Raw genomic sequence first — 16,858 nt, forward strand, 5'->3', positions numbered from 1 at the left:
AAAATGAATCAGACCTTTTTTGTAGTCCTTTAAATTCTCTACAAAAAATCTCTCTTACAATTTTTTCAAAAACTCAATAATTACCGATATTTTGAGTTCAAAATCCCCGAATCTAAATTTCCATCATCCCAATCACTTTTTTCTCGTTTTCTGACCCACTCATCCCAGATACGAAAAAAACCCATAAATACTTTTTTGTACAGAATTAAATTCTCTACAAAAAAGTTCCTCTTCACTTCCCTCCTAAACCCCACAGATCAGCCTCCAGAAGAATTCAAAGCTTCCACTTCCGCCAACTCATACTTAATGTCAATAAAAAATTTTTTTAGGGGATTTACTTTTTTTCCAAATGATTATTTTTCATAAAAAAAAATATTTCCGCAGTATATATAATATATTTGTATTTTTTTTTCTATAAATGAATTACAATTGTTTACACTTTTAAATTTAATTATCGTACAAAATAAGATGGGGGATCCGAAAGTCATACGTACACAGGAGAATAAATTTTTTTTTGTATACAATTACTTTCTATTTACCAAATAATTGTTCAATCATCATCATCATCATTATCATTATTATTATTAATTACTATATTGTTCATTAGATAATTCATCTACTTGGAGATAAAAAATTGTAGAACAAAATATTTTTTTTTTCTTAAATTAATTCGCACAATCGATTGGAAAAATTTACAATCATCAATTAACTCCAGACTATTTTTTTTTTTTTAATTAATTAATTTTTTTTTAATTACAAATATCTCAAAAATTTATTTATAAAATTATGTAAAATAAAAAATCAAAAGTTGTAAATTTATAGAAAAAAAAAACTATTGGCTAATTAATTTAGTGTAAAATATTTAACAAAAAAAATGTCAAAAAGATATTTGTAATAAAAAAAAATTAATTTTTTTTAAAAATGTGGTTTTGTTTTTATGTTCAATTATTTTTTTTTTTTTTTATTACTCCAGTGTACTCTGTCTAATTAAATTGGCTTTTAATTATTAATTGATTTGTATATTTTTTTAAATTTTAATTATTTTGTTGGTTTATTTTGTTATTTTTTTTTTTCATACGCGCAATTATTTAATTCACCCGTCACCCATACATACATCAGTTGATTTAAAGTTTCAATTAATTTATTAAATGGATAATTTTTTAAATTTCCCGCTCATGGAAATTAATTTTTTTTATGCAATTAAAAAAATTATTATAATTTTTTTTATTAATCAGATCTAGAAATTTTTTCCGTACACGAAAAATAATTTTTTGATCTCGTTTAAAAAAAAAATTTTCCTGCGCTTGGAAAAAAATTTTTCAGTGAAATTTAAAAAATTAATTATTGATTATTTTTAAATATTTTGTAAAAAAAAATGAGATAAATTTTTACCGTGAAGTTGAGGAAATTTAAATTTAAAAAAAGTGCCGGGAAAAATTCAAATTTTTAAATCCATGAGCATGAAAAATTATCCATAAAAAATTATGACAGACTTATAATTTCAATTATTGTTATTAATTTTTGTATCCCATTAATTAATTTCGGAAAAAAAAAAATTTTTTTTTTTAATTTTTGAATTTTTTTTTGAAATTTTTTTTTTAGATTTGAGTAGATTATTAATCAATATTTTTAGTCAAAAAAAAAATGTATTATTGTTACTGTTGTTGGTTTTTTTATTAAATAAAATTTAATCATCTTCTTCACCTGATTCAGATTCTTCCTCAGCATTTTGTAACCACTCAATAAATTTTTTCATTTGATCCAAGAAAAGAATTTTACCTTTGAGCGAATGTCCCTCCTTGTACCATTTTAAAATAACTTCCTCAGAAATTACGTCCTCTGTTAAAAATAAATTTATTTTTAAATTTTAAAGAAATTCCTAAGGAAGAAAAAAAAATTGAGATGTAAAAAAATAATAACTCACTTTTGTAAAATAATAAGACGATTTTCTGGAAGACTTTCATGAAATTCATATTTTCATAACAGAACTCTTGGACTTTTAGAATAAGAGCGAGTTCTGATTTGGCAGTGGTTGTAAATGCGCCAAACAATGGAGTATAAATTTTTAAATGTTTTAATGCTTGTTCGGCAACGAGTTCTTCTTTTTTATTCCACTCAGCGAGGCCCATTACTGTTGACCAGATCTATAAAAAAAAAAATAATAAAAATAATGAAATAAAAAAATTGACATCTAGACCTGGGAATTTTAAACTCAAAATATCTCGGTAAATATTGAGTTTTTGGAAAAAGTGTAAGAAAGTTTTTTTGTAGAGAATTGAAAGGGCTACAAAAAAGGTCTGATTGACTTTTTTCGATAACTCAATATTTACGGAGATATTGCGCGATACAAGTTCTAGGGCGTAAGGTCAATTGTAGGACATAAGGGCGCCCAGGAACCATAAGGGCGTGAATTTTTTTTCTGCTATCGAACTTTTTATTTAGAAGTGTAAAAATAAAAAAATTAATTTTGAATTTTTTGACCTTAAGGTTCCGGTAATAAGGGCCGGGAACCATAAGGGCGTAAAATGAAAATGATGAAATTTTTTTTTATTTTTGTACTTATGAATAAAAAGTTAAACGATTATGAAAGAAAAAATTTCAAGCCCTTAAGGTTCCAGGAATAAGGTCTGGGAACCATAAGGGCGTGTAATAAAAAAATTCAAACCTTTCATTTAAAAATTGTCAAACTTGTAAATCAAAAGGACACCAATTCCGGAACAAAAATTTAGACCTTATGGTTCCTGGGATAGGGCCAGGCATATAAGGGCGTAAAAATTTTTGAACCTTAATTTTTTATTTTCAAAGTCAGAAATAAAATAACATCTATTTCAAAAAAAATTAAGCCCTCAAAGGTCCATAAATAAGGGCTGGGAACCATAAGGGCGTATAATAAAAAAATTCAAACCTTTCATTTTAAAATTTTCAAACTTGTAAATCAAAAGGACATCGATTCCAGAAAAAAATTTTTGACCTTATGGTTCCCGGGATAAAGGGCCAGGCATATAAGGGCGTAAAAAAATTTGAACCTTAATTTTTTTTTTAGTCATAAATAAAATAACATCTAATTAAAAAAAAAGAGTCCTTAAGGTCCAGAAATAAGGGCCGCGGACCTTAAGGTCGTAAAGAAAATTTCCAATAATTTTTTTTGCATTTCTAAAAAAAGAATCACTCATATGAAGATAAAATTTACGCCCTTACTTCACTAAAATGCGCCCTTATCTGACCTACGATAAAAAACCACCAAAACTGAACTTACCAATCCAATGACTTCGTGCTCAGGGATCGCGCATTTCAAAGCCATTTCCTTAAGGTCAAGGACAATGTCCTTGATAGGTCGATTGTCAGCAAGGTCATCAATAAGCAGCTGCTGAAGGTCACGTTTTGCTTCCTGACTCGCTTGATTTTTGTGTAACTTAACGATATCAGCCAACCCAACAGATTCAAATACCGACCGGAAATATTCCTCAGTTCTTTTATTTGGCGGGACGAATTCCATAAGCCGGCCTTCGATTCCCCCGCGTTTAAGGGCCGTCATGAGACTCGGTAGACCTTTTTCATTTTTCCAGGTCACAAATACTTCAAGAAGAAAATCAAGGGCTAAATTATCTTTTACGAGATGTTCGTTTATCAAGACAGAGAGTACCGTTGGTGGAACGGCACCATTTGATATCCAGAGAGCAGTCATGCGCGCAAGTTTAATACGTTCTTGAACAGAGAATCCTTTTATGAAGACCAAGACCTTCTTCATCTCTTCCTCGAACATCTTCTCCAAGTACTTGTACCGGCGCATTAGTTTTATGAAGACCTGCTCGTAATTTTTAAGCGACTCCATATCCATCGGCTGCTCGAATACGCAGGCTTTTGTCTTGACGAGTTTGTCACCATCTTGGGCAACAGATCCCCCGGGTACGAGCAATCCGCCGGCGATAAGAATGTCAAATAATGCTTCCCCATAACGACGGTAATCTAATTTTGAGCCTGCGGTATCAAGATATTTAGATACTGCGTCTAAGTCATTGTCGGCCTTCTCCAAACCCAAGAGTACTGCGTCCCTAAATCCGGTCGGATCGTACTTCTCTTTTTCATCTGAAATTTTGTAATTTTAATATGGTGATGTGGGTACTCAAACTAGAGAAAATTTGACGTTTGTTAAGGGACAGATGTTAATTTTTACAAAAAATGATTTTTTTTTTTGGTAATTTTGAAATTTTGAGTGGAATTTTTGTCTGTGCGAATTTAGGGGTCTGGGTACTCAAACTAGAAGGAATCTGACGTTTGTTGTGGGACAGGTATAATTTTTATAGAAAGTGAATTTTTTTTTTTTTATTTAGGGATGCTCGAGCTAGAGGAAATTTGACGTTTGCTATCCTTCAGTCTTAAAATCCAAAATAACTCGTAACCTTGCGAGTTTATAGAAAAAATCAAAGAGACATTTTTTGTAGAGAATTAAATTTCCTGCAAAAAAGGACCTGACAAATTTTTTCCTAAATCCTATAGTTTTCAAATTAATGCAAATCTAAACCCTTTGCAAAATTTTTATCTAAACCTTTATACCAAAATTTCCTCATCTTTCAAAAAATTCAAAATAACTCATAAAGTTTCCTATTTACATAAAAAATCAAAGAGACCTTTTTTGTACAGAATTAAATTCCCTACAAAAAAGGTCTTTACAAATTTCTTCCTAAACCTCACAGTTTTCAAATTAAACTCTTTGCAAAATTTTTATCTAAACCTTCATATCAAAATTTCCTCATCTTTCTTTAAATCAAAAATAACTCATAAATTTTCCCATTTACAAGAAAAATCATAGAGACCTTTTTTGTAGAGAATTAAATTTCCTGCAAAAAAGGACCTGACAAATTTCTTCCTAAATCCCATAGGTTTCAAATTAATGCAAAATTAAACCCTTTGCAAAATTTTTATCTAAACCTTTATACCAAAATTTCCTCATCTTTCATAAAATTCAAAATAACTCATAAAGTTTCCCATTTACAAGAAAAATCAAGGAGACCTTTTTTGTAGAGAATTAAATTTCCTACAAAAAAGGTCATCACCAATTTCTTCCTAAACCCCATAGTTTTCAAAGTAATCCAAAATTAAACCTTTCGCATAATTGTCATTAAACTTTTGAATAAAAATTTCCTCATCTTTCTTTGAATCAAAAATAACTCATAAAATTTCCCATTTACAAGAAAAATCAAAGAGACCTTTTTTGTAGAGAATTAAATTCCCTACAAAAAAGGTCCTTACAAATTTCTTCCCAAACCCCATAATTCCCGAAATAATTAAATTCAAAACTCCCCAAGTTAAAAAATCCACCAAAACAAATAAATACAACTTCCGTTTTTCAAAAAATTCAAAATTTTCTCAAATAGAAAAGTAAAAAAAAATTACCTCTTTTTCGGGTCTTTATGCGTTGACCTGATAGCACTGGCTTTTCTATTTTTTGACTCATACAACAACCTTCTAAAACAATTACATAATTTTTATTGCTCATTAACCATAAAAACTTCAAAATCAATCAATAAATTAATTAATTAACCAATCAATCAATCAACAAAAAAATTTTTTTTTTCACAAAAAAAAAGCGCCAAGGCACGCGGACCTGACACTTGACCTTGCGACAAAATATTCAAAATTTACTCCATAAAAATAATTAATTAATTTATTAATTAACTAAATTACCAATAAATGTTAACAATAATAATAGTAATTAAAAAAAAAATTTAATTTAAATGGGTCTGAGGTTAAGAAAGGCCACGATGGCCGTTCGCGACGAAACCTCAAAACCTATTTAATTAAATTTTTTTTTTTTTACAAACTGAATAAATTTATGAGTGTGAATACAGCAGACAGACAAATTTAAAACAATGAATAAATATATGAAATAATAAAAAAAAAATATTTAAAAAAAATGCACTTATTAATTTTTCATTTTTTAAAATGCGCATTTTTAAAAATTAAATTTTTTAAATTATTTACTCCATTTATTTATAATTTAAAATTAATGTCTGCTACATTCACACTCACGTAAATTTTTATATAAAATTACTGACTACGCTACCGGTTTAGTAAAATATATATATACTTATGAATCATATGTAATTTAAATTATATATAAATGTATGATAATATAATAGTTTTAATTATATTTAAATGTATATAAAAAATAACTTACTCTTCTGCACGTACTAATAAACACAACTCCTCGGAAGGTGTTAAAAAAGAGAAACAAGAAATGAGAACAAGAACAAGAACAAGAACGAGTGAGTGGTAGGTTGGGACAACGCTTAGGTGTTTTAATAACCAAGAGAAAGAGAACCACCAAAGTCGTTGCTGTCGTTGCTGGAGATGGCGAGAACTTACAGCAGGGCTCAGAGTCTTTTTAACCAACAATCAACGACCACGGACGACGTTGCACGATCTTATATATATATATGTATATTGTGTATGTAAATATATACATATATAGTTTCGTTGTCAAACGGAAAATGACGTACGATTATTTCATGCGCGTGCGCTGTCACTTAGTAGTTTAAACCGGAAGTTAAAATTTTTTTATGTTATTATGTATGTATGTAATATATATGTGGGTGTAAATATATATATGTATGTGTATTTAATTAATTTAATAATGGATATTAATATTTTTATTTATATTTATTTGAATTTTTAATGGATTATTTTTAGTTTGAATTTTGAATAAAAACGCGGGAAATTTAAATTTGTAATTTTTTTTAAATAAAATGATTTTGGAAAATTAGTATTGGAATTGAGGAAATTTAAAAATTTGAATAGGAAATTAGTTTTTGTGAAAATTTATGAGAATTTATAATGGAAAAATATATCGATTAAAATTGTAATAAATAATTTTCTTTATAAATATATGTATATATAATATATATGTAGGTGGATGTATATGTATTTTTTTAATTGATGAATGTATATATTAATATATATAAATATTACATGAATTTATTATGAAATAAATTGAATTTAAATTTTTAATAAAAACGCGGGAAATTTAAATTTGTAATTTTTTTAAATAAAAAATGATTTTGGAAAATTAATATTGGAATTGAGGAAATTTAAATAGAAAATTATTTGTGAAAATTTATGAGAATTTATAATGGATAAATATATAGATTAAAATTTTGGTAATTTTTTTTCATAAATATATATGTATATAATATATATATATGTGAATGTATATGTATTTTTTTAATTAATTAATGTATATATTAATATATATAAATATTTATTTGAATTTGTTATGAAATAAATTGTATTTAAATTTTCAATAAAAACGCGGGAAATTTAAATTTGTATTTTTTTAAATAAAAAATGATTTTGGAAAATTAATATTGGAATTGAGGAAATTTAAATAGAAAATTATTTGTGAAAATTTATGAGAATTTATAATGGAAAAATATATCGATTAAAATTTTGGTAAATAATTTTTTTTATAAATATATGCATATAATATATATGTATGTTGATGTATATGTATTTTTTTAATTAATTAATGTATATATTAATATATATAAATATTTATTTGAATTTGTTATGAAATAAATTGTATTTAATTTTTTAATAAAAACGCGGGAAATTTAAATTGATAAATTGGTTTTAAAAAATCAGGATTGGAATTAATAAGAAATTTGAAGAAATTTTATGAAAATTAATTAATAAATGTTAATTATTATAGATTTTAATGATAAAAATGATTATTTGAGTTTTTAAGTACAGAGAAAATTAAAAGATGGCGCCAGTGTCGAGTCACATTAGCAGAGAACAGAGAGAACAGAACACAGAATCCAACCGCCAGAGAATTTTAAAAACGTTTAGACATTTAGGATTTCGCTGCCGCTGCGTAGTGCGTAGTCTCTTATTCAGTTGATTACTTTCCGGAATACAAGGATTCAACGTCTGTATTCTATTTCTTCACAAGTTTTATTTTCAAATTACAAAGTACTAAGTTAACTATTTATTTTTTTCGCGTGTATCGTGTATAAAAATTACGCTAATTATTTATAGTTAATTAAATATATAATCAATTAATTATTAAATTAAATCAGTGTTAAAAATTAATTGTAAGTACCTCAAACTTTTTTTTAATTTCCTTTAATTAAATCAACATTTCATTTATTTAATTTTTTTTTTTTTATAATTTCCTAGAAATTGAATCAAAAAATAATTTTTTTAAATTTTCCAAATTAAAATTTGACTTGAATTTAAAATTCAAATTTTTTTTTTAAATAAATTCTAAAGTTGAAAAAAAAAGTTTAAGAATTTTCGTTTATTTTAAATCGATACATATTTTAAACTGTACATGAATAAATATATACATATGTAGATATAGTAGCAAAATATATACTTAGAGAAATATATTTCTGAGAATTAAACTCGGGATAAGAAAATAATTTTGTTTACACTAAAATTCTTAAGTCTTTTGTTCTGTGCCCGCACGTGTCTTCTCTTTCTAATCATCTCAGCTTACAATTGATACCCAAGTAAATTTCTACTGTTGCAGATCGTCATCAATAGTTTCTTTGTTACTTAAATACATGATTATTAAATATATTATATATATATTTGCAATAATTTAATTTAGTTTTTTAAAAATTTTTTTAAATTTGAATTTTATTTTCTCACTAAAATTAAAAGTTTTTTTTTTTATTTCATATAAAAGTAAAAGTATATATTTATATACTTTATATATATACTGTATTTTGTTATTGATAATTAATTAATTTATAAATAATTATTAATTAATTTAATTAATTTTTTTTTTGTGCAGACAAAATACAAGAGCACGAGATTCAGTCACGGCTTGAATTTTTTTTTAATTTTTAATTAAGAAAATAAATATGTCGGATTCACGACAATCGAGGTAATTTTTATATATTTATTTAAATAATTATGTCATGCATTTTTTTTCTTTTATTATTTTTGTAAAAAAAAGAATTACGACGCACGTGGCTTTTTTTTTTTGTTGAAATTTTTCGGATCCTGAAGTTAGTCGACGTCTAGCAATTTTTGGATTTTTTTTTAGAATGATAAACTAAAAAAAAAAAATATTTGAAAAAATTGCACTTATAGTTTTTGTAAATTTCTGCATGTGCATATTTTTAGTTTTTTTTTTTGTAATTGATGTATAGAAAAAAAATTCGAAATTTGCTAATTGTCTTGACTTCAGGATCATGAGTTAGCAGACAATAAAAAATTTTCGGATTTTTCTTTTAACGATTCAATTTGAAAAAATAAATGCACATATAGAAAATTAAAAAAACTATAGGTGCATTTTTTTAAAAAATTGAATTTTTTATAATTTCTTTTTTAAAAAATTCCAAAAATTACTAGACCTCGGCTAACTTATGATACTAAATTTAGCCGAGGTCTAATAATTTTTTGATTTTTTCTTAAGAACTATAAATATAAAAAAAAAAAATATTGCAAATAATTGCACTTATAGTTTTTTTAATTTCCTACATGTGCATATTTTTGGATTTTTTTTTTTGTAATTAATTAGTAGAAAAAAAAATCCAATATTATTAATTGTCTGCTAACTTCAGTATCAAAAAATTTTTCAGCCACGTGATTTTGAAATTTTTTTTTTGTTAATTTTTCTGGGTACCAATATTTGAATTTTTGTAAAAATTTAATTTTTATGACCGAATGGTAGAAAAAAAACCCGGGGTTTTTTAAATCTTCTATGACCCCAAGGATTAAAATGTAGCAGAAAAAAATTCAGTACTTTCTTTTGAATTTTATTATTTTATGGCTTGTGGATTTTAAAAAACTAATCCATAACATATTTATATTAAATATCACTAGGGAAAACCAAAAAAAAATTTTTTTTTTATCTTAATTTAAATTTTATGATCATAAGCCAAAATAATCTTCTTATTTCCTTTGTGTGGTGGGAAAATAATTTATGACCTGGGTCAAGGGTCACTGCCTTAATTTTTTTTTAGAATTTCTAAAGAAAGTTTAAAATTTCCTTTTCTTGTCTGGAGATTTGTAACCCTTGGGAATTTTTATTTTTTGAGAAAAAACTTCAATTTTTTTTCGCGGGTTTTTTTAAAAATTATTTTTCATGTCTTTTTATGTCTAATAAAATTACAATTGTTGATTCTTTTTACAGTGATCTTGACGAGTACGTTCTCCATGTGAGCAACATACCCCAGGAGTTGGATACCGTAAGCAAAAAACATCTATTTTTTTTTTTTTTTTTAGATTTGAAAAAAAATTTTGATTTAATTCTAGTGTCTGTACACTTGGAATTACGTAAAAATTACCAAAGACCTTTTTTGTAGAAAATTTAATTCTCTTTCAAAGTGTACTGATATATTTTTCTCATATCTTTGATAGTTTGTTCACAATTTCAATTTAAAAATTAATTTTAGAAAATTGATTTTTTTTCTAAGTCCAGAATTTTTTTATTTTACTTAGAATTTTAATTACGTCTGAACTACTGCGTTTACATAAAAATCCCTAAGGACCTTTTTCGTAGAGAATTAAATTTCCTAAATATTTGTATTGATTCATTTTTTCCGTATCTCTAATAGTTGAGTCACAATTTGAATTTCTAGATTAAAAAACTTGAATTTAAAAATTTAAATCAAAATTCAAACTTATGAAATTTTTTTCATTTACTTAAAATTAAAATTACACGTAATCTATTGCGTTTACATAAAAATCCCTAAGGACCTTTTTTGTAGAGAATTAAATTTCCTACAAATTTGTACTGATTCATTTTTTCCGTATCTCTGATAGTTAAGTCAGAATTTAAATATAAAGATTTATAAAAATGCCCGCGAATTTCAAATTTCATATTTTGTTAAAATTTAGGATGGCCTGCACCGAGTCTTCCGTCAGTACGGCGCAGTGACGTCACTGGTGGCACCGGACAATAAATTTGCCTTCGTCTCGTACAAAACATTCGCCGAAGCCGAATCAGCGATCGCGAATCTCGACCGTCAGAAGCCGATGTTCATGCGAGTTAAATTTAGCAGCAGATCATCAAATTTGGCTGACACACCCGCGATACCTGAGGGTTTACTGACACCAGTGACACCTGGACCAAGAACTCCATCATCAGCAACTCCAGTAACTTCAATACCTGAGCGCGATTTTCGCTTCAGCGAATCAGGGCTGCCGTATCACGGCCGAGCGACACCAATTTTACCACCGGTACCCATGTCTGCATCCCGTTACGAGATGAACGGCCGCCATTACCCGATAAACCCCGAGCTCTACAAGTACTACGATGACCTAGAGTATCCTGACTCAAGTGCGCTTTGGACTCGCGGTCAATTGACTATTGATTCAATGGGCCGTCGCAAAATAACTGGAGGCCGCGGTTACGTTTACTACGCAATTCCAGACCCCAATCCAGCAGCAATTGTCCAGGCCAGCAAAATTATTGAGCAACGTAACCCAGGTCGTTATGTCGCTGGTGCTGATCAGCTGAGTCATTTAATTGACAAATGTATCGTTTGTGCGCGCGAGGCTGCTCATTGCTGTTCCAATTGTGCCTCCAGTTACTGCAGCCGCGATTGCCAGATCCATGACTGGCCCAGACACAAAAATGAATGCAGTTCTGTACCTCCATTGGCTACCAAATCTGAACTGACCAATGGACATTCCAGGCCAGGTGGTTATCTAATTTTTTATCATCATTTTCTACATTTTCCTGATGATTTTCTGTGCTAATATTCAAAATTTCATGTTTCAGATTCTAATACTGGTCATCCTGGTGCTAATATTGATGGTACCGGTTTGAAATCCAAGATTCCTGGGTCAGATCATCAAGATCCAGGTGTTCCAGGTCTAAATCCTGGAGTTCCAGGTGCCCAGATAAAAACTACTGGCAGTCAACATGCTAATCTTGATGCTACCGGTTCAAAATCTAGGATTTCTGGTCCGGGTCATCAAGTTCCAGGTGGTCCAGTTCAAAAACCTGATGTTCCTGGTGCTAATACTCAAGTTCCAAGTGGTCTGAGTACTGCAGACAAATTAGCTGATAATTTAAACCAACTAAAGTTATCCCAGAACTCAGAACGTCCACAAGACAAAATAAATAAACGCGCTGATGAATCAACTCGCGAAAATTACCAGCGTTCAAAGTCTCATCCAGAAGATCAACGCCGCCGAGAACCTTCTCGCCAGGCATCAGTTCCATCCGACGTCAAAAAAACGGATTTGAATGCGAGATTAGAAAATTGCCGTCGTCCTGTCAATCTTTCAGACAAAGACTTTGAGTTCAAACGTCAGTCGACGTTCTTATCATCCAGCAGCTTCACCGAAGTACAAATCACTGACGTCCACGCCCCCAGTGTCTTCAGCGTCCAGAAGACCTGCGACGTCGCCAAGTTGACGGAACTGATGCAGAATTTGAATCAAAACATCGCCAAGTTCCCGCGAGTCACCGAAATAATTCCGGACAAATTCTACGGGGGAATTTACGACGGAATTTGGCACCGAGTCCAACTAGTACTCGGACCCACGCCCAAAATAGATTACGTCGACTACGGAACGATCGTCGAGGCATCTCCAGACCTGGAGTTACGTGACATTGGAACTCTAGCCGAGCCTCCGCGTTATTCTCAGACCATCCGAGTTCCGTTACCGCTACCAAATGCACCAGAGTATCAGAATTTGTCAGCAGATTCGAAGATTCTTGTGAAAATGACCAGTCAGGACGGAGACATCATCAACGTTGAAGTATTCGAGAAAGATCCTCAGCCTCGCAAAGCTCCCAGCACTGACTCCATCAAAATGCGACCACCGAAAATAGTCCAGCATCCAAAGGAACCTTCAGCAGAACCCCCCAGACCAGCACCCAAACCGGAACCTAGACCAGCACCAGCACCAGCGCAATCTGAGCTACCCAGTGTCCTAAGTCGTCTACCAAAAGGAACCAAAGCCACCATCGAAGTCCCCCAGGTCCTGGACACCAACTCAGCGACCTGCGTCATCCTGACCCCGGACCTCGCTGACTATTACGACCAACTGCTCCTGCCATTGAAGCAGGACTGCGATGACTCAGCACCAGAGTACTCGCAGTTCCTCCCTAAAGTTAACGACCTGGTCTGCGCGCTCAAAGAAGACGGATTTTGGGTCCGCGGGCGCGTGCTCTCGATCACTCCCAAGCTGAAAGTCGCTTCCTTGGACGAGGGAATTATTTGCGAGGTCGTAAAAATGATTCCGTTGCTGCCTCGTTATGCCGAGGTTCCAGTTTTCGCCTGTTTAATTAAAACTCCTGACGCTTTTCCACTCAAAGATCAGTCGACGACTCAGATAATCGTCACCGGAAGCTCTGGTGATTCAATCGACGGCGAATTTACTGAACTCGCGTACCAGGGACGCAAATTACAACTTAAACCCTGGATCATTTCCACTCAACAAAATGGCCGCCCCAGTACTCAAAATGGCGGCGTTCCAAACGGCGGGAAAATTCAAATTCCCAATGGCGCGAAATTTGAAAATTCAAAAGTTGAAATTAAAAATAATGGACAGATTGCAATCCAATCGTATAGAGACGCATCTTTACTATTTATCAGATCACTAGAAGCCAAAGAAGTCGAACGGTACCACAGAATTGTCCAGGAAACGGCGCGTCTGGCCCAGACTTTGCCTCCAGTTAAAAAAATATCAATTGGCGACAAAGTTATCGCGCAATTTAAATTAGATGACAATTATTATCGCGCGGTTGTCGTTGATGTCAAAGACCAGGATGTCAAGATCGCGTACCTGGACTTCGGTAACCAGGAAGTGACTGACGTCAAACGATTGAGAGAAATGCCGGAGTCGTTGAAGCAGCAGAGCGACTGCTGCGTAAAAGTTCTGCTGAAGGGAATTGAAAAATTGCCGATGAATGCTGAGGCCAATGCGTACCTGGGTGTCATTGCTGACCAGGAGACCCCGTTTATTTGTAATTACGATGATAAGATCCAAGATGGCGTCGTCCTGGTCGGCAGCGACGGCACGAGAGTCAACGACATGATAAATAAATTTCTGCTTCCCAAGTGGAAAGAAGAAAAACAGGAAGAGATCTTGAAGCTATCGGACATTGAGATGGGAAAGTTGGGACAAGTTGGCGGCAATTCGATGGCTCTGTGCTTTGGCGCACTGGAACCTGGGTACAAATACGTTTTTGCTCCGATGGACAGAGAACTTATCGCTCACTTGTCGACGGTCTTGCCGGGACAGCTGATGGAGTATGCGGAGAAAAATGAATTTTACATTCCGAGGGTCAATGAGTTGTGTGTCGCGATGTATGAAGGCGAGTGGTGCAGGGGATGCTGCTTCAATCCTAGGGCTAAAGAAAATTCAGCTGAAATTTATTTCATGGACTATGGAAATGTTGCGCCGGTGCTGCATAAGGACCTGAGGAAAATGACGAAAGATTTTATGAGACCGTGTGCTTTGGGTTGCATTTGCAATGTTGTTGGTCAGTATATATTTTTACGTATATTTATATATATATTTATGTTTATTTAGGGATGAGATTTTTATGAATTTTTTTGATGGCTTGTGGGTCGCTTCCAGCCCCGCGGAAAGTGGAGTTACGGTAAAAGGGCTAGAGACTTTTTTGTAGAGAATTTAATTCTCCGCAAAAAAGTATTGATATATTTTTGTGATATTTTTGATAGTTGAGTCGGAAATTTAATTTTTAAATTTATGAGGATATTGGAAGTCATGAAATTTTGAGTGATTTGATTTTTATTTTAATTACTAATGAATTATTGCAATTACGGTAAAAATGCTAAGGACCTTTTTTGTAGAGGATTTAATTCTCCGCAAAAAAAGTATTGATATATTTTTGTGATATTTTTGATAGTTAAGTCGGAAAACTAATTTCAATGTTTATGGTGATATTGGAATTATTGAAATTTTTTAGTAATTTGATTTTTATTTTAATTACTAGTAAACTATTGCAATTACGGCAAAAGGGCTAAGGACCTTTTTTGTAGAGAATTTAATTTCCTGCAAAAAAGTATTGATATATTTTTGTCATATTTTTGATAGTTAAGTCGGAAAACTAATTTCAATGTTTATGGTGATATTGGAATTATTGAAATTTTTTAGTAATTTGATTTTTATTTTAATTACTAGTAAACTATTGCAATTCCGGCAAAAGGGCTAAGGACCTTTTTTGTAGAGAATTTAATTTCCTACAAAAAAGTATTGATATATTTTTGTCACATTTTTGATAGTTGAGTCAAAAATTAAATTTTTAAGTTTATGGGGATATTGGAAGTATTGAAATTTTTTAGTAATTTGATTATTATTTTCATTACTAGTAAACTATTGCGATTACGGTAAAAGGGCTAAGGACCTTTTTTGTAGAGAATTCAATTTCCTGCAAAAAAGTATTGATATATTTTTGTGATATTTTTGATAGTTGAGTCGGAAATTTAATTTTTGAATTTATGGCGATATTGGAAGTATTGAAATTTTTTAGTGATTTGATTTTTATTTTAATTACTAGTAAATTATTGCGATTACGGTGAAAGGGCTAAGGACCTTTTTTGTAGAGAATTCAATTTCCTACAAAAAAGTACTGATATATTTTTGTGATATTTTTGATAGTTGAGCCGGAAATTTAATTTTAAAATTTATGGGGATATTGGAAGTATTGAAATTTTTTAGTAATTTGATTTTTATTTTAATTACTAGTTATCTATTGCGATTACGGCAAAAGGGCTAAGGACCTTTTTTGTAGAGAATTTAATTTTCTACAAAAAAGTATTGATATATTTTTGTGATATTTTTGATAGCTGAGCCGCAATTTAAATTAGAAGTATAAAAAAAATTTTATTCACTAGAACAGTGAAAATAATCGCGAAAAATATTTTTATTATTAATGATAATTACTAATTAATCGTAATTATAATTGCAGATATTGCACCTCAAAGTGGCCAACCATCACCGCAATTACTCGCACGACTTAAAGAGCTTTTGCAGTACAACAGCTCCTACAACATTCGCGTCCTGATGTACGAAGACGACGAATGGACTATCGAGATTCCAGAGATAAAGTCGACTCTAATTAAAGAAGGACTGATTACTCCTTAATTTAAAAAATTATCTATTAATCACTAATTACTCAACATTATCCCCATCTTCATATTATTTATTTTTATTTCCCTATCAAATTTTTCTTGCATTTTTTATTTATGAACCAACATTTTTTTTTTCTTTTTTTATTTTGATAAAAAAAAGTATTTTTTTTCACGCGAGTAATTATAAGCGATAATTACATTCATGTTTTTTTTTACATTAATTTTTTAAGATAAATTTTACTCGCTCTGATTACAAAAAAAAACTGACAGCTTTTTATGCTAAAAGAATATGAATATCTTTGTTTTTTTTTTTATATAAATTACAATGTAATTAATAATTATGATTATGATTAATTAATAAATAATTCAAAAAATATTTTTTTTAATTTAATTTTCATTTTTAAAAAATCTGTAACTTTTCTTTTATTTAAAAATCTCTTCAATTTTTTAATTTCCCGCTTCTACAGAAATTTATACAAATACATATTTATATATATGTACAATCATATGATTTCTAAGAATTTCACAAAATATTTTTTTCAATTTAATTTTCATTTTCAGAAAAATTGCGATTTTTCTTGATTTCAAAATTTCTGTCATTTTTAAATTTCCCGCGTCCACTGAAATTTATACAGATACATATTTATATATTAATATATATGTACAATTCCATAATTTTTAAGAAGTTCAATAAATATTTTTTTCAATTCAATTTCAATTTCAAAAAAATCTGTAACTTTTCTCCATTTCAAAATTTCTGTCACTTTCAAATTTTTCGCGTCCAT

At 30.0% G+C, this 16,858-nt stretch overlaps 2 protein-coding genes across 4 annotated transcripts; one reads left to right on the top strand and one right to left on the bottom strand.

Annotated features, from left to right (window-relative positions):
- Positions 1 to 1,046: 1,046 nt before the first annotated feature.
- On the bottom strand, positions 1,047 to 6,381 carry LOC130669075 (protein krasavietz). The gene is made up of 5 exons (XM_057471755.1): positions 6,179 to 6,381; positions 5,395 to 5,466; positions 3,257 to 4,086; positions 1,925 to 2,144; positions 1,047 to 1,839 (listed from the first exon to the last, which is right to left on the bottom strand). Exons 2-5 carry the CDS (start codon positions 5,453 to 5,455, stop codon positions 1,688 to 1,690), a joined length of 1,263 nt encoding a protein of 420 aa, XP_057327738.1. The 5' UTR covers positions 5,456 to 5,466; positions 6,179 to 6,381; the 3' UTR covers positions 1,047 to 1,687.
- A 1,469-nt stretch (positions 6,382 to 7,850) lies between these two features.
- On the top strand, positions 7,851 to 16,352 carry LOC130670152 (uncharacterized). 3 transcript variants are annotated; one of them, XM_057473378.1, is made up of 6 exons: positions 7,851 to 8,093; positions 8,801 to 8,893; positions 10,148 to 10,202; positions 10,855 to 11,659; positions 11,741 to 14,458; positions 15,911 to 16,352. In XM_057473378.1, exons 2-6 carry the CDS (start codon positions 8,871 to 8,873, stop codon positions 16,084 to 16,086), a joined length of 3,777 nt encoding a protein of 1,258 aa, XP_057329361.1. In that variant the 5' UTR covers positions 7,851 to 8,093; positions 8,801 to 8,870; the 3' UTR covers positions 16,087 to 16,352. The 3 variants fall into 3 exon arrangements, with proteins under 3 accessions (XP_057329361.1, XP_057329369.1, XP_057329379.1); XM_057473386.1 differs by lacking the exon at positions 7,851 to 8,093 and adding an exon at positions 8,497 to 8,513; XM_057473396.1 differs by lacking the exon at positions 7,851 to 8,093 and adding an exon at positions 8,682 to 8,697.
- The last annotated feature ends 506 nt before the right edge of the window (positions 16,353 to 16,858 follow it).

This window comes from Microplitis mediator, chromosome 1 (genome assembly GCF_029852145.1).
Source record: "Microplitis mediator isolate UGA2020A chromosome 1, iyMicMedi2.1, whole genome shotgun sequence".
Lineage (NCBI taxonomy): Eukaryota > Metazoa > Arthropoda > Insecta > Hymenoptera > Braconidae > Microplitis > Microplitis mediator.